The sequence below is a fragment of the Dendrobates tinctorius genome, unplaced genomic scaffold (genome assembly GCF_039654945.1).
Source record: "Dendrobates tinctorius isolate UK_male_01 unplaced genomic scaffold, ASM3965494v1 ptg000032l, whole genome shotgun sequence".
NCBI lineage: Eukaryota > Metazoa > Chordata > Amphibia > Anura > Dendrobatidae > Dendrobates > Dendrobates tinctorius.
In genome coordinates this window covers 5,017,501-5,035,794 of record NW_027361700.1, presented here as the reverse complement: position 1 = coordinate 5,035,794, position 18,294 = coordinate 5,017,501, and the positions used below count along the sequence as shown (strand labels likewise).

Genomic DNA, 18,294 nt, shown 5'->3' with positions numbered 1-18,294 from the left:
ACCGATCCGATTCCTGTACCTTCAGTGTCCCTGCATCCCCCGTGAAGTCCCCCTGACGCCGGCGTACTCCGGGAAGAAAATGGCGGGCGAATGCGCAGTGCGCCTGCCGGTCGGTGCCCGGCAACAATAGGAAATCTTTCATATTGGTCCATTTTGATCGCTGTGATAGGGTATATCACAGTGATTAAAATAAAAAAATAGTAAATCAAACCCCCCTTTTATCACCCCCCCCCCTTAGTTAGGTAAAAATAATAAAATAAAAAAAAATGTATTTATTTCCATTTTTCCACTAGGGTTAGCGTTAGATTAAAGTTAGGGTTGGAGTTGGTCTACAGTTAGGGTTGGGCTAAAGTTAGGGTTGTGGTAATGGTTGTAATTATGGTAAGGGTTGGGATTAGGTTTGTGGTTAGGGTTATGGTTGGGATTAGGGGTGTGTTGGGGTTAGGGTTATGGTTAGGGGTGTGTTGGGGTTAGGGTTGGAGTTAGAATTGGGGGGTTCCACGGTTTTGGTACATCGGGGGTCTCCAAACGCGACATGGCGCCACCATTGATTCCAGCCAAGTTTGCGTTTAAAAAAATCAAAAGGTGCTCCCTCACTTCTGAGCCCTGCCATGCGCCCAGTGGCTTTCCCCCCACATACGGGGTATTGGCGTACTCCGGAGAAAAAAGTGAAATGTTTTTTCCTTCAACATTGCTTTCGTTCTTGTGAAGCACCCGAAGGGTTAATAAACTTCTTGTATGTGGTTTTGCGCACCTTGAGGGGTGCAGTTTTCAGAATGGTGTCACCTTTGTGGGTATTGACCCTAGAATAAATTCAACTCAATATTACCGAGGGTTGTGTCTCCACTGTAGTAAATATAGAACCTACAAACGTGATACACAACCAAAATAATAAAACACATTTTTATTACTTATTAAATATTAAAACATAACAAAAGAAAATAGGGGAAAATACATACAGGTGGCGAGAAATTTATAATATATATTGATGAAAAATATTTATATAGAATAAAAAAATATATAAAAAATTATTTACAGCATGGTGCATAAAAAAATACACAAAGTGACAAAATTAGCGGAAAATACAATATTCAGTGTACAATCACATGATTATCATAGAGCGATACCCAACACAACATCAACAGCGAAAGATCTGAAATAAAAAGTTCTATATGTTATATTGACCCCCCCAAACTCACTTCAAATGTGAGGTGGTCCCTAAAAAAAAAAAGGTTTCTATATTTTGTTGGAAAAATGAGAAATCGCTGGTCAACTTTTAACCATTATAACATCCTAACAAAAAAAAATTATGTTTCCAAAATTGTGCTGATGTAAAATTGACATGTGGGAAATGTTATTTATTAGCTATTTTGTGTAACACCACTCTATCATTTAAGGGTACAAAAATTAAAAGTTTGAAAATTGCAAAATTTTAAATTTTTTTTGCCAAATTTCCATTTTTTTTCATAAATCAACGCAAGTTATATCAAATAAATTTTACTATTATCATGAAGTACAATACGTCACGAAGAAACATTGTCAGAATTAGTGGGATACGTTGAAGCGTTCTAGAGCTATAACCTCAAAGTGACAGTGGTCAGAATTGTAAAAATTGGCTTGGTCATTAACTACCAAATTGGCTGTCACTAAGGGGATAAACTGGATGTGTGTTTATTTACAGTATGTCACCAGACAATACAGAGGTGACATCAACCCCACAAACCCCGCCACAGGGTAAGTGGGAAGAGCCGGGTAAAGTTTTTCTGGGGCAGCTGCGGGTTATTTGTAGCCTGGGGGGGGGGCAAGATCCATGACCCCTTTCCAGACGGAGAATATCAGCCCCCTGTCAAACTGTCTGCTTTAGCTTGGCTGCTTGTCAAAAATGGAGGGGACCACACACCATTTTTTTTTAATTATTTAAATACATTTGGTAAAAAAAAGTGTGGGGGTCCCTCTATTCCGGATAACCAGCTATCATAAAGCTGATAGCTGGGGTGTTGCAACCTGCAGCTGTCAGTTTTGACATGCTGGTTAACAAAAATACAGGGCAACTCATGTAATTTTTATTTATTTATTTATAGCGCAGTGCCAGCTGATGAATATTCCCATCAGCCGCCTCCTCTCGCTGTTATTAGCGGCAGCAGGCGTAGGCTGATGGGAGTAGTAGTCCCATCCGTGGATGCCTCTTTGACCAGGGGTAAACTTTTTCAGACGACAGCGTGGTAGCCGCAGCGCTCTGACCGGTGGTATTAATCTTACCGCCAATCAGTATCAAGAAACACCCAGTGTGTGGGGTGACAAAACCGAACAGTAACACAGACTTACTGGTGAAGTCCATGCCCGAACAGTAGGTGTTCAGTACGGACCCCGAACTTTACTGTTCAGGATCATAGTTTTGAAGGATGAAGGAAGACCTTATGTCCATCTAGTTCAGCCTATTTTTAGTGCAGCTGTTCTGCACTGTTGATCCTGGGGAAGGCAAAAAACCCACAGAGTAGAAGCTAATTTTCTCCATAGGGAAAAAAATTCCTTCCCCTATAATATTCTGTTATTCGTAACCTTCTATACTGTTACTCACAAGAAAAGCATCCATTCCTTTCTTAAATTCATTCAGTGAGTTGGCCATCACCACTTCCTCAGGAAGAGAATTCCAGAGTCTCACAGCTCTTACTGTGAAGAACCCTCTACTATGGTGGTGCAGAAATTGTCTTTCCTCCAAACGAAGAGAATGCCCCCTTGTTCTTGTCACAGTCCTTGGTACAAACAGTTCATTGGAGAGATCTCTGTATTGCCCTCTGATATACTTGTACATATATATTAAGTCTCCCCTAAGTCTTCTCTTTTCTAGAGTCTATTTCTAATCATGACAATTCTCAAGTAATAACCCAGTGATAAAAGAGAGAGTACAAAGTGCAGTAAACAGCAACTACTTCTGTTAGCAGTACTGTTAGGGTGTATATAAAGCTTTTCAATAGTTTTGACAGCAATAACTGTTCAGGCTGTTAAAACTAACAGAACCCAGATGAACACATCCCATTTTATCCATAGATGCTTATGTTGAATTGGCCCATCTTCTCTCATACCTGACAATCAGTCCTGTCTGGCTACAAATTTACATATTATATTATATTATATTACATGCAAGCAATGTATGGTTGTTCTCTTTCCAATAGAGTGGGAGTCACTTTTTCTTATTGTGGTTCACATTTTTTTTATCATAAGGGGAGGTTCCCTTTATTATGTAAACATGCCCTAATGAAGCACAAACAGAGGTTGTCATGGTATGGTGGAAAACAGATATGTTACATGATCACCAGGGCCTACACACCTCTTCATGAGATTTCTAAATAACTCCACAATCCTCTCCTCTAGCATGGGACGGTGTTGAATGATGGGGTCTCCCTTATAGGAAACTTTTTGCTGCAATTCCTCAAGCTTCTTTATCTGCTGTCGGGTCTGCAACTGAGACTCAGCCAGAGACGTTATCCTGTGGAAAAAAAAAAAAACGGAAGTCTAAACTCATCAAGACATTACAAGATATATTGCCATGTACACATAAGTTAATCCCAAAAAAGGTCCACTAATGCTACAATGGCACTTCCTTAACAATATGCATAAACCAAGAAGACAGTATTTATACTGACTCCTAATGAAGAGAACCATGAATGAATGACAAATAATTTTATTTAGCCTATTAAAATACATAAAATGCTACCTGTATTCATAACAAACAAACATACCCCAGGGGAATAGCACAATACAGGAACACAAAAACCTCAAAAAATTCCCATAGGCATACCATGTGTGAGATGAAATAGTAAACAAGTCAATATTACATGTGGAGAGAGGGCCAAAAACATCTTTATTATTAATTGCCCAACGGCATTAAATTACTTAAAGTACCCTTTTTCCTAGGAATGACCATTTATAATAGAGTTATACCACAATAAGTTTGCAAATCGCATGAGTGCCAATGATCTAAGAGGTGTACTTACTGAAGGGAAAAGAGGTGATTGCAGCCCGCAGTGATAACCCCGCGCCCCAACGCGCGTTTCGCCCGCTTGCTTCTTTTCCCTTCAGTAAGTACACCTCTTAGATCATTGGCACTCATGCGATTTGCAAACTTATTGTGGTATAACTCTATTATAAATGGTCATTCCTAGGAAAAAGGGTACTTTAAGTAATTTAATGCCGTTGGGCAATTAATAATAAAGATGTTTTTGGCCCTCTCTCCACATGTAATATTGACTTGTTTACTATTTCATCTCACACATGGTATGCCTATGGGAATTTTTTGAGGTTTTTGTGTTCCTGTATTGTGCTATTCCCCTGGGGTATGTTTGTTTGTTATGAATACAGGTAGCATTTTATGTATTTTAATAGGCTAAATAAAATTATTTGTCATTCATTCATGGTTCTCTTCATTAGGAGTCAGTATAAATACTGTCTTCTTGGTTTATGCATGTACACATAAGGCAAAATCTCTCTCACAAAACATTTACACACATTTACCTCTTTTGCCAGCACGTACATACTACTCTTTGAATACCTTAACTACAATGGAACATAAACAGCCTTTGCCAGTTAAGTAAGTATTCCAGCCAAAAGAACATCCAATGGATGGCTGGATGACAAATGCTAAATCAGCAAGGGTTCCACCACTGGCATTGCTAGTTATCTGGTATTAAAGATCTACTATACTTTTTTTTATTTAATTATTGATCAGCCTTTGCAAAGTTATGAATCCTTGAAATAAATTTGATGATTACCTTATTTTGCTCCCTTCTCTCTTAAGGCCCCGTCACACACAGCGATCTCGCCAGCGAGATCGCTGTGTGTGACGGGGATCAGCGACTGCCCCCCCTGCCGGTTATCGCTGATCGTGCTCTATCGGCCTGGGCCATTTTTCGATCGATGATCTCCCGCTGGCCAGCACGCATCGCTGCGTGTGGCAGCGACAGACCAGCGATCAATGACCCTGGTTTCTAATGTAAACACGCTGGTTTCCAAGGTAAGCATCGGGCATCCAGGAGTCGCGCGGCTCTTTGATACCCGATGTTTACCTTGGAAACCAGCGTGCACGCCGGTTTCCAAGGTAAACAGCGGGTATCCAGGAGCCGCGGCTCCTGGATACCCGATGTTTATATTAGTGTCCAGCGTCTCTGGTCCTGATCGCTGGAGTGGCTGTCTTGTGACAGCTCACCAGCGATCAGCCTAATGATGTCCCAGCAATCCCATCATGTCGGATCGTTGGTGGGATCGCTGGGACATCGTTATGTGTAACGGGGCCTTAAAACACCATGCTGACAGTGATGTTTTAACTGCCTAGTTCATGCTCTTTACAAGCTGCTGTGAGCTGTTGCTCTAGTCAACCACCATTTACAAACACTCTCCCTGTGCCAGATTCTCTACTCCCCTCCCCATGTAGTGAAAAAGTTTATAATTTGTGTTTGAGGACTGTTCTCATAGATTTTGAATGGAGCAGTAGGGCATTGGAAGTCACATACTTTAGTATGAAATACCACTTTAAAACATAAAATACATACTCTCCTCTTCAATCTGACATCTGTAGCATAGAATAGCAAACTCATGTTCATGCTTTTCTTCTAGTTACAGGACAGCAAAGGTGAAATATTTAACCCCAAAGCCGCTTGCCATCATGTTTCTTACCAGTTCTCCAGTCGGTCAAGACAGATGTTTGGAGGTCCACCAATACAAGCAATCTGTTGTCTCCTTTTCCAGTCTGCCAGCTCCTCATCTGTTAAAGTCTTCTGGACATACTCCATGGCGGAGAGGAGACCAGCGAGGTCACTGATTATTGTCTGTAATTAAAAAACATAACATTACATACAGAAAGCCAGTCAAAACAGTTTGTTAAAATACACATTAGTTTCAGAGATAGGCCTTGTAGAGTATTTTCCTAAAGTGTTAATCCACATTTATGCCTTATGCTACAGATATGCCATATATATCCGAAATCTGACATCCTCTTTAAGAAAGAATATGTTTTATTTTAGCTGTGCTGCCCTCGGAAAAATATATATCGCACAAATGTGGGTTGGCTGAAAAACAATCATAGTCTAAGGCTATGTGTCCATGTTGCAGAAATGCTGCGGAATTGTCCGCAGCATTTCCGCAACTCCCCGCCGCTGGTAAAACGTATGCGGAATTTGCATGCGTTTTCCCGCAAAATACAAGCGTTATGCTTGGAAAAGTGATTGACAGGTTGCCTATGCAGCATCAACAGTAAAAGATAGAATGCTAAAAATAATTTAAAAAAATCAAAAATATGGATACGCTCACCTCCTGTTGGCCCCCTATCTCCTGCTGCCGGCAAGTTCTGTTCCCAGTGATTCTTTGCGAGAATGACCTCTGATGACGTAGCGGTCACGCGACTGCGACGTCACAAAGGTCATTTTGGCGCGAATCACGCCTGGGAACAAAGCCACCGCGTGCACCACTGAGGACCGGGAGGACTCCGGGGGCCAACAGAGGGTAAATATATCCCTATTTTTCATTTTAATTCTATTTTTAACAGGAATATGGTACCCAGGATCTGGAGGGGAGTCTTCATCTGCACATGAAATGCTCACTTCACGCATGGTGGGCATAGCCACATGCGTAAAGTGAGCGTTTCGATGCAATCCCATCGCCGCGATTCCACCAAATTAATGGACATGCTGTGTATGTTTCCGCAATGCAATTCAGCAGCGGAAAAAAACGCAGCATTGGCACAGCAACTGCAGAATCCCATGGGATGCGTTTTAACTAGTGTCTTTTAAGCGCTTCAGCGGCGGCCTTGCCGATGCCGAAACGCTTAAAAACGCAACATGGGCGGATTTTGCTGCGGTTACGCAGCGGTTTTGGCCGCTGCGGACCCGCAGCAGTTTTTGCTGCAGTGTACAGTACCATGATTCCCTATGGGAATCAAAAACCGCAGTGCAGACGGTGCGGAATTTTCCGCGCGGATTATCTGCGGTTTTCAATCCGCAGAAAGAATTGAAACGTCAATTCTTTCTGCGAATTCTCCTGCGGTTTGCCATCTCCTCCATTGAGGAGATGAAAAACCGCAGGGCAAAACCGCAGAGCAATCCGCAGGTAAAACCGCAGGTCTTTTGACCTGCGGTTTCACCTGCGGATTGTACAAAATCCGCGCGGATGAATCCGCACCTAATCCGCAGCGTGTGCACACAGCCTAAATGTATTCCAAATCTCACAGGACTTTGGGTGTGTTCAAGCCCTTGGCCTTCATTGTAAATTTACAGGGACACCGTCATATCAGGTTTTCTTGGAGAAACTTGTTTACAATGGGTTCAACACATTTCTGGTAGTTGGGACACTGGGAATTAAGTTACCTCTCAAAGCTTGCTTTATGTAGCAGGTATCTAAAGTTTACTACATGATATTAGGTGTAAGCAGCTCAGATTGCATTATTACCCTTCGTAACTGGTCCAAAGCAGTCAACATCTGTTCCAGCTGCTGCATCTTTTGCCGCGTCACTGACTGGCTATTGCCATTTAGATCTGAAAGATCTATAATGTAAGAGTAAAAATAAGCATTAGGAGCTGAAAGAGCTGGAATGCATATATTATATAAAATGAAAAAATGTCAACCAAGAGTTAAAAACACAGCTCGATTTTTCATGTTCTTGATACAGAAGGGTTGAAGTTTTTCCTCTCTGTTCTACATCTTGTCTTGTATTACCCAGTCTTATAGTCAAGGATTTTATGTCATTTTATCTCTATGCAATGTTTCGCAGTTCTGAAAAATCTGTTATGGGTACGTGATAAATAAAGTCATCATGACCTGGGTAACAAGGAAGGGGGCTACATTAGTGAAATGGTTTTGTAACAGGTATAAGAACAAAAAGTATTTGCATATGAATAAAAATAATTTTTCTGCTCACAAGTGTGCATTCTTTTCTCTGAGCGCTCGTCATATTGGAATGCCTAATCTCTTACTTCGGCCTCACTGGTGATCCAGCAATCTCACTTTGGATCAGAACAAAAACAGGATTTTTGGGTTGCTTACCGTAAAATTTGTTTCTCGGAGCCTTCATTGGGGGACACAGAAACCATGGGTGTATGCTGCTGCCACTAGGAGGCTGACACTATGCACAGAAAAAGGTTAGCTCCTCTGCAATATACACCCCACCGACTGGCACTAATTTGCTCAGTTAGTGAGAAAGCAGTAGAAGTAACAAATTAGAGTGAAAACACAACAGACAACTCAACTGTAATCAACAAACAACAAAAGAACAGAAGTTGCAAAACATGGGAGGGTGCTGTGTCCCCCAATGAAGGCTCCGAGAAACAGATTTTACGGTAAACAACCCAAAAATCCTGTTTACTCTATCGCTTCATTGGGGGACACAGAAACCATGGGACGTCCCAAAGCAGTCCCTGGGGAGGGAGAAGCAAACTTCCATTAGGTCCGAGAACTCACCACCGCCGCCTGCAAGATCCTTCTGCCTAGGCTGGTGTCCACCGAAGCGTAGGTGTGGACCTTGTAAAATTTGGCAAACGTGTGGATCGAAGACCAGGTTGCAGCTTTGCAAAGCTGCAGCGCGGAGGCTCTGTGGCGCACCGCCCAAGAGGCACCCACTGCCCGGGTAGAGTGAGCTCTAATTCCAGGAGGAGGCACTCAATGCTTGACCCGGTAGGGTTCCAAAATTGCCGAACTGATCCAGCGAGCAATAGTAGCCTTGGACTCGGCCGGCTGACCTTTCCGCGCCCCATCTGGAATGACGAAAAGTGAGAGTCTGTCTTCCGCAAGGGAGCCGTCCTAGCCAGGTAGACCTTCATCGCCCTGACCAGGTCTAGCTTGTTCAAGGAGCGCTCAAGAGGGTGGATTGGACCCAGACAAAAGGACGGAAAAACAATGTCCTCATTTAGGTGGAAAATGGACACCACCTTAGGAAGGAAGGCGGGGGCCGCAAGACCACCTTATCCTGGTGGAGCACCAAGAAAGGAGAGCGACAAGAAAGGGCCGCCAATTCAGACACGCACCGGATGGAGGTGATGGCCACCAGAAAGGCTACTTTCCAGGAGAGAAGGGAAAGGGAAACTTCCCTGAGAGGTTCAAAGGGTGAACCCTGTAGAGCCTTCAGGACCAGATTGAGATCCCATGGATCCACGGGAGTGCCACTCCCTGAAGAAAAGTCTTGACTTGCGGACGGGAGGACAACGTCTTCAGGAAAAGAATGGAAAGCGCTGAGACTTGACCCTTTTAAGAGCTGAGGGCAAGGCCCGCATCTAGGCCTGCCTGGAGGAACGACAGGATAGAAGGGAGTGAAAAGGACATGGGCGGAATGTCATTGGCCTCGCACCAAGTGAAATAGGCCTTCCATGTACGATAATAAATTCTGGAAGACGATGGCTTTCTAGCCCACATCATGGTGAGAATAACCCGATCCGAAAAACCTGACTGTTTCAGAACCATGGTCTCAACAGCCACGCCGTTAAATTGAGCGGCAGAGAATTGGGGTGGCAGATTGGACCCTGAGATAGCAGATCTGCTCTGTTCGGAAGCTTCCAGGGGACGTCCACGAGAAGGTTAACGATGTGCGCGAACCAAGACCTTCTGGGCCAATCCGGAGCGATGAGAATGACTGGTACCCTTTCTGCCTTGATTTTCTTCAACAGTATGGGAAGAAGAGGAAGGGGAGGGAACAGATAGGGGAGCTTGAACTGAGACCAGGTGATGGTCAGAGCATCGGCGCCCACTGCGAGAGGATCTCGAGCCATGGATACGAACTGTGGGACTTTCCTGTTCAGGCAAGATGCCAGCAGATCTACGTCCGGAGTTCCCCAATGACGGCAAAGTTGATGAAAGATGTCCGGATGTAAGGACCATTCTCCCGCAGCGAGACCCTCGCGGCTGAGAAAAATCGGCAGCCCAGTTGTCCACGCAAGGGAATGTGCACCGTGGATATCGCTGGGACTGATACCTCGGCCCAGTGGAGAATCTTGGACACCACCGCTAGAGCCGAGGAACTCCGTGTCCCCCCTTGGTGGTTGACATAAGCCACCGCCATGGCATTGTCTGTCTGAATTCGGATCGGCAGACCCCTGAGAAGCCTTTCCCAGTGAATGAGAGACAAAAAAAATCGCCCGTATCTCGAGGACGTTGATCGGCAGGGTTGTCTCTTGAGCCGACCACCGACCCTGAACCGTCTGATTGCGAAACACCGCACCCCAGCCGAGAAGGCTGGCGTCCGTTGTCACAATCTGCCAGTGAATCGGAAGGACTGACCGGCCTAGGGAAATGAGGTGACGTCAGCCACCAATTGAGGGACTGTTTGACCCGGGACGAGAGGTGAATTGGACGATCCAGGGAAAGGACAGACCTGTTCCACCGGGACAGGATGGCTTGTTGATGCAGTCTCTAATGAAACTGAGCAAGGAGAATCGCTTCGGCCGTTGTCACCATCTTTCCCAAGACTTTCATGGCAGACCGGAAAGAGGGATGCTGTAGGCTCTGCAGTGATCATACATCTCGCCGCAGAGAGATCATCTTGTCTTCTGGGAGAAAGACCCTCAATCGACAGGTGTCGAACAATAAGCCTAGAAACATAAGATGTGGAGTCAGAACAAGGCAGGACTTTCTTTTGTTTACGAGCCACCCGAAACTGGACAGGGTGTCAAGAATGATGGTAAGACTTTGGAGAGTCTGGTGAAAAGACTGAGCTTTGATTAGAATGTTGTCGAGGTACAGAAAGAGGACGAGACCTCTGATCCTCAACAGGGCCATCAACGCCGCCATGATCTTTGTAAACACTCTGGGCGCGGTGGTGAGCCCGAACGGCAGAGCGACAAACTGGTAGTGGTTCTGATGAATAGCGAAACGCAGGAATTTTTGATGCCCGGGAAAGATGGGAACATGAAGGTAGGCATCTTGAATGTCTATTGAGCACATTAATTCCTGTGCCTCCATGGAAGCGATTACTGAACGAAAGGATTCCATCCTGAAATGCCGCAGGCGGACCCTTTTGCTCAGTAGTTTGAGGTCCAGAATGGGCCGAACCGTGCTGCCTTTTTTCGGCACTACAAACAGGTTTGAGTAAAACCCTGTAAAGCATTCTGTATCGGGAACGGGCACAATCACCCTGGAGCGGAGAAGAGAGGCGATGGATGCAAAGAAACCCGGAACTAAGGCGGGGTCATTTGGAGGTCGGGACTTGAAGAAGCGATCCCGGGCCGAGAAACAAACTCTATTTTGTATCCTGAGGATACAACTTCCCTGACCCAAGCGTCTTCCACTGAGGCAAGCCAGATGTCTCTGAAGAAAAAGTCGACCGCCCAGTTGGGAAGGCGCCTCAGAACATTGTTGATAGTCATGCCGATGTGGACCGTCCAGTTCTGGACCTGGAGGATCTGCCCTGGGAGGAGCGAGATCGCCAGGAGGGAGTGGGCTTAAAGGACACCTTCTTCCTATCCTGGCATGCTTGTGGCCTTTGTTGGTTGGAAAAAGGTTCTGCCGCCGCAACCCGGTGGAAGGACCAAAAGGACCAAAACTGACGCCTTGGAGGAGGTCTATGAGGCTTGGACTGAGGGAGAAGGGAACTTGTGCCCCCAGTGGCATCTTTGATAATCTGGTCCAGCTGGGATCCGAAGAGACAGGCTCCCTGAAAAGGCAGATTGGTAAGGGACTTTTTTGATGACAAATCTGCCTGCTAAGCCTTGAGCCAAATAGTACGCCGAATTGCAACTATGTTGCTGGACGCATGAGCTGCGCAAGATGCTTCATCTAAGGAGGCAGAAACTAAATATTCCCCTGCATGGGAGATCTGGTTGGCTAGCTCAGCCAGACGCTCTGGTTGGGCTCCATCAAGAATGCCTTGGCTCCATCAAGCTATGGCTTTTGCCACCCAAGTGGAAGCGAAGGCCGGACTTAGCACCGTAGCAGCCGCTTCGAATGCTGACTTTGCTAAGGATTCTATGATCCTGTCTTTTAGAATCTTTTAGAGACGCCACACCTGAAATCGGAAGGACCGTATTGTTAGATAGTCTGGACACAGGAGCGTCTACAGAGGGGGAAGCCGACCAGTTGTCAGTGAGCTGTTGAGAAAACGGATACAGCACGCCGAGACGCTTCTCTCTTTGAAAGCGCATGGTCGGATTTTCTCTTTCCCTAGTAAGGAGCTTGTCAAACTCAGAGTGAAAAGAGAAGACTCTGGAAGGTGCTTCTGCCCGCCTGAATGAAACCTCCTGATCTGAGGGTTTCGCAGGGGAGTCTAATCTCGAAAGTGTGGTTAATCGCTGCAATTAGGTTCTGTACCGTAACCTTCATGTCTGCGGCATGGTCCAAATCCAGCTCTAAAATCTCTTCGGATGGCGCATCCGAGAATGCTTTGCCTGACTTGGGTGAGGAGGCACGGGAAGGAGACTGCTGGGAAGGACTATGTGGGGAGATGGGGCGAGGGGAGGATTCCGGCTGGAGATCCTGCCTGGGTCTTTTGCGGCTCATGCTGGCTGGCTCAGATGGAGCCTCTTGTGACCTGCTGGATTCTGCAGAAGTGTCCAGGGGCAACATATCAAGAATGGCCACTAGGGACTGAGACACCCTGGTGAGATCCGCCACTGATTGTGATAGAGAAGAAGCCCACCCAGGAATGGGGGATTCACTCTCATGTGGAGCAGTAGGGGGCTCCTGGGCGGCGGGCTGAATGGGATTGCTGCAGTCGAGGTAGAGGGGAGTGGACTGACCTGAGGGAAGTTTGCGATTGCAAGAAGAACATGCAAAGAACATGACCAAAGTGCCAGTAGAGGAAGCAGGGGGACGAACACGATCAGACTTAGAGTTAGACATAATGAGGGACAGACACTGAAGGGGTGCCGGAAGGTTGGGGGACAGGAGGCAGAGCAGGGTGTCAGTCTGCAGTAGCAGAGCTTACTCACGGTCCGGTGTCCTGAGATGCTTCCAGCAAGCGATGCCGTACGGCTCGCCTGAACCTGCAGGGCCACAGATAGGAGAGATGGAGTCCGGCTGACAGGCTGGTAAAATGGCGGCAGCCTGAGAGGAGCCGGATAAAAGCACGCTCTTCTTTGAGGACACAGGAAGGAGAGGGCGGGGTTAACCGCAGTAAGACAGGCCGAAGATGGCGCCGCCCGCTGCCAATAGGAAGGCTAGGGGGCTGAGCGCCGCCTCCTGGGCGCAGATGCCGAGGGAGAGAGCGGTGGGCGGGCCGAGAACGGGCGGGAGAGAAGCCCGCCTAAGGCAGAAGGCGGGGGCGTGGCCGCGACGCCGAACAAGGCCCAAACTGAAGCCGGGGCCTGTAGTAAATGTGGTGGCCGCCAGGCAGCGTGGAGGTAACGCTGCACTGCCGCGGCGAGCGTTCCTCAAGGATCCATGCCTACAGCCCGGCTGCTGTGAAGAAATGAGATAAGTGCGGCCGGAGAGGGGGGCCAGGGAAAAGAGGCTGCTGAGAGGAGCCGTTGGGGGAAAAGCCACTTAGGGATCCCATACTTACCCTGTCACTGCCCGGGTAGAGATCCTGACTTCTGAGGGCAAACATGCGGAGGAAGATATTACCTCAACGTCCAGAGAAGGATGTTCGCGTCTCTTCCAGACCGACAGGCTCTAGTAGGCGAGTGGGTGGGAGACGGGGGGCGAGGACTAGCTGAAACGCCCGACACGCATCCGTGCTCGGGCTCTTGGTCCTGCCGTGGAGAGCTATGAGGATACGGGGTGGCAGTACACGCCGTACTAATAGTCTCTTTGTGGGACTACAGATGTGACCAATCACTCTGTATCCCTCTTGGGATCTTTGTACCTGAAAAGAAAGACTACGCACACGGAGGTAGAAATGGGGTTAATGAAAAGACCCGTGTCCACCTCCTACTGACACTAAGCTAAACTGAGGAAATTAGTGCCGCTCGGTGGGGTGTATACTGCGGAGAAGGAGCCAACCTTTTTCTGTGCATAGTGTCAGCCTCCTAGTGGCAGCAGAATACACCCATGGTTTCTGTGTCCCCCAATGAAGCGATAGAGAAAACATCTACAACATTCTCTTTACATTAGTGCTATTTTCATATTTCACAGATTAATAAACACCATCACATATTATGATTAAAAGAATAATGAAAAAAAAAAGAAAAAAAGAGAAGAAAATATATATTATCATAAAAATGAGACATCCTATTTCTCAATGCTATAACAATTTCCAATCACAAAATATATGGAGTCCGGTTAACCAAGTACCATTTATTTTTTTCACTACGTGCCTAAGAACTAGCAGGCAAATAGTTGTTAACTACCTCCTTGTGACCAGTGCCGATTTGTCACATACCACTCCTACCGGTGATCCAGTCAATTCCGATGACGTCAAATTAACAGAGCAGCGACTTCTCTTCCATTACTGCTGACGTCATGCTGATTGATAGAGGGAAGCTGGCTGTCAATCAGCATGACGTCGGCAGTTAAATCCAGCTGAAAGAGCAGTTTAGAAAAAGGAGAGCTGCTCTGCTGACATGGAGCAGCTGAATCGCCAACAGGAGTATTCAGTGAACACCAGGTAGAAAATACAGGTAGTTGCTTCTGCTTGCAACTACATGCATGTTAGTTTTACGGAATATAGTTAAAAAAAAAAAAAAAAAGTCCTGGACAAGCCCTTTAAGTAGGTTCTTCTATGTTTACTTTATATATAAAAGGGATTTTCTTACATTTCATGTCCTGTCTCCCACAGGCAATCCCAAACTTCATACAACTACTACTCTTCCATAAACAACACAGGCTCAGATACAGCAGCATTCAGGATCAGTAACGTGAGCACCAGGGCTGTGGAATCTGTAAGCCAAACCTCCGACTCCGCAATTTCCCTGACTCCTGACCCTACAGCACTGGTCACTACTGATCACGTACATAAAGAGCAGCTCAGATTCATCTTCACTAAAAGCCGAGATCCTCAGATCAGGAACAGAACAGATATTTTTCATAACTTTCCCAAATGCTTATGGAACCATTCACGGTACATCTGGCATTGTACTACTGCACCCAATTTATTATATAATTTAAGAGTCGGACGATTTTATACCAACTCCACCAAAATGGACACAGACTGACTCCAGTGCCTTGGAGAGCACGGACTGAGTTATTAAGATCACTAAACTAAAAAAAACAAAGAAAATTGTTCCTTATCTGCAGAAAGGGTCTTCCACCATCTATTTCCATTCACCTGCAGTGGGGTGAATGGTTCCTGCTGCAGAAGGTTCCTCCCATCCAGGTAGAACATCACCAACCCCCCCCCCACCACTTTCAGTGCTTTTCATTTTGCAATAGTTGTGCAATCATCCAGACATCTTCTCTTTTAGAGCGTTGACTGCATTAACTCACCGCTTTGGCTTTTTAAAGTTTTGTAGTTAAAATCAAAGTCATCCTGAAGATTCTCCACGACTTTCATTTTCTGTTCAAGATCCTGTGAAAAAGAAGGCAGACATGGATTAGCAGAAATCAGCACATGAAGTACTGAATAGAATACGAAGCCACGCAATGAGTACCTGGACTTTCTTTCTGACATCCTGCAGGTGCTGCTCCAACATCTGCTGCTTTTCGGTCACCAGAGTTGCGGTAGGGTGTGACGCTGGCCCTCCTTGCTGAAAAGGAGAATACATCCGGATTGGGAATATATAGGCTGTACATAAATGTGTGTGTGTTTCCACACTGCTCAGCATACGTAACAAAATACATTTATTCCAGTGAATGGGATGATTAAAACACTAAACATATGTTTGTTGATATTTTTTGCATAGCAGCAGCATGTTTCATGGAAATACATTTTTTCTCTCAGGCAAATGACCTGAAAACCAATGCAGGCAAATATTTGTCGGTGGAATAACACACGTATCCAACGACAATTCCACAGCAAAGGCAATCCAAAAATTAGGAGTTGATACGGCAGTTTGATAAAATGTAAAAAACTGTATTTGTATCCAATAAAAACCATATGACAGAATAGCATTTTAAATCAGTGGAAAATATCCTAAAAAAGGTAAAAAAGTTATGTTTGAAGCGTTTCGAAGTGATACTTCTTATTCATATCCTTATGAGTGAGAAGTATCACTTCTGAAAGCATCAATCATAACTTTACCATTTGGGAAGTTTTCCTCTGATTTGAACATGCCATTTTGTCACATGGGTTTTTATTAGGTCCGAGTACAGTTTTTTTTACATTTTATCAAAGTGCTTGATTGACTACTAATTGTTGGATAAATATTTGTCAGCAGCTGCTGCAATGACTGGGGGAGATTAAAAAAAATAAAATAAAAACATGAACGGTAATTAAAAAAGCCTTCATAAAAGCTAGAAGATAAAAAGGAAAATCCCCTCTTTAAAATTACCATTGTAAATAAGTAATCCATACGTGTTCTCGAGATGACTGTTTTCTACAGACATGTACTTGCGAAGTGTACGTGTAGGTGGCTAGGAGATGTCATACACAATACATCAGATTAATCAGTAGATCAGGGCTGCAGTACAGACAATGGCAGTGATGTCTCTATGGTAGCGATGCCATTATGCAATTTGAAATTGCATAACAGGGAAAATGAAAAGAAGACACCCCCATTCTATTCTACTTTACCATATACTCAAGGTCACAACACATTGAAAGATGTAACATAAAGTGACTTAACAGACAACGCTGCCCACACAGATGTGCTTGGCGTCAACACAAACCTGAGCAGCAGCGGCAGCAGTCTGGAGAAGCCTCCCCTCTTCCCACAGGCATCTGGCCACAATACGAGCAATTTCCATTGGCTTTTCCAGGTATCTGCTCTGCAAAAACAGATTCCACAGGGATTTAAAGGAAATATAGTGAAAAAGATATTTGACCTCTCAGTTTATAAATGCTGTTCAGTCTGTGGTCAGCATGGCAAGCGAAGAAGGCGCTGAGCACCATCATACTCAAGTTGCTCATTCTGGACTTAGCAGTCAAGGGGGTGGTCCTAATTACTGACTAGGGCCGCCCCCTAGACTGTTGAGCCCAGAATGAGCAATTAGTGAATAAAATACAAGTTATGGTCAATATTTTCTAAGAAGTCTAAATCTCCATCTGTTCAGTTTCCTTATAAATCTGCCTGCAATTTATCGTAAGGCGTTTTTCCAGCCAAATGAAATATGGCAACTTTCAAGGAAGTGCAATCACTTCTTGACTGGTGGGCTTTCAGTATTTAGGACCTCTAAAACTGCAGAATGATGGGGTTATAGTCTACTTAAAGTACAGACACACCATGTATTTGCACTTTGCTTTCTTGCAGCAAATTTCTGAAATCGTGATAAATATGCCACATTTTTTTACTGCAAATTCAGAAAACTGCAGAAATAAAATTGAAGAGCAAATGCATCGTGTTGAACATGCCCTAAGGATTTTTCACAGTATGCCCAAATGCCATGCTGGGAGAGGCAGCACAGCCGCGCTCACTTAGCAGATGTCCAGGAGGGCCACTGTGCAAAAATGCTCCCGTCTTCTTAAGGTCAAGTAACTGTGAGCAGGATGGGAGCTGTAATTTTTACAACACATAGAAAGTTGCCGGCGGACAATAACTGGACTATAATAAAAGTGTAATATTTTAACTTCATAATGCATCCTGAATTTATGTGCTTCGCTGAAAATATAAAGCAACTGCTGGAAACAAGTCCTGTACTCACAGCTCCAGGTTTATGGTCATATATTTGTACGCCCTTATACGCGGGGATAATATAAAAGTAACAGAGCCTAACAAAGGGAGTGGCAGCGATGGAAAATACATGGCACAGTTTGTCTGTAGCTGGAAGCAACCACAGATTCTCTAGCATTATTTCCACATTTATTAGGCTGGCTGTGTTGCTGGGGGCTGTGCGAGCCCCTCTGTCCACATTGTATAACAGCCAGAAATTTATTTATGGCTCTGCAGGAGTTGCTGGCTCAGGTTCAACAAGGAGGTGCAGAAGTAACACTGCAGCAAGGAAGGAAGAGAGGATGGGGGTAGGTGGCAGGAGCAAGGATAATGAAGAAATATGCTAAAGACTACTCAGCAACAGTTACGGTGGATAGAACTGTGCAAGACTAAAGGCCCCGTCACACACAGCGATCTCGCTAGCGAGATCGCTGATTTTATGACGCCACAGCGATCTCACCAGCAAGATCGCTGTGTGTGTGAGACAGGGATCAGCGACCGGCCTGGGCCATTTTTCCATCGTTGCTCTCCTGCTGGCCAGTGCGCATTGCTGCGTGTGGCAGCGGGAGCCAACGATCAGCGAGGCACCCAGCACTCTAAGCAGGCGCTGGGAGCTGGTCTCTAAGGTAAATATCAGGTT

General features: G+C 45.3%; 1 protein-coding gene across 3 annotated transcripts in view; it reads right to left on the bottom strand.

The window, feature by feature from the left end:
* STAT3 (signal transducer and activator of transcription 3) overlaps positions 1-18,294 on the bottom strand; it is a 140,090-nt gene that overhangs the window by 56,507 nt on the left and 65,289 nt on the right. For all 3 annotated transcript variants that reach the window (XM_073572340.1, XM_073572341.1, XM_073572339.1), the window contains 6 exons: positions 16,675-16,773; positions 15,498-15,593; positions 15,334-15,415; positions 7,438-7,532; positions 5,671-5,822; positions 3,329-3,487 (listed from right to left, as the gene is read on the bottom strand). In XM_073572340.1, coding sequence (XP_073428441.1) covers positions 3,329-3,487; positions 5,671-5,822; positions 7,438-7,532; positions 15,334-15,415; positions 15,498-15,593; positions 16,675-16,773 — 683 coding nt within the window. The remainder of the gene's footprint in view (positions 1-3,328; positions 3,488-5,670; positions 5,823-7,437; positions 7,533-15,333; positions 15,416-15,497; positions 15,594-16,674; positions 16,774-18,294) is intronic.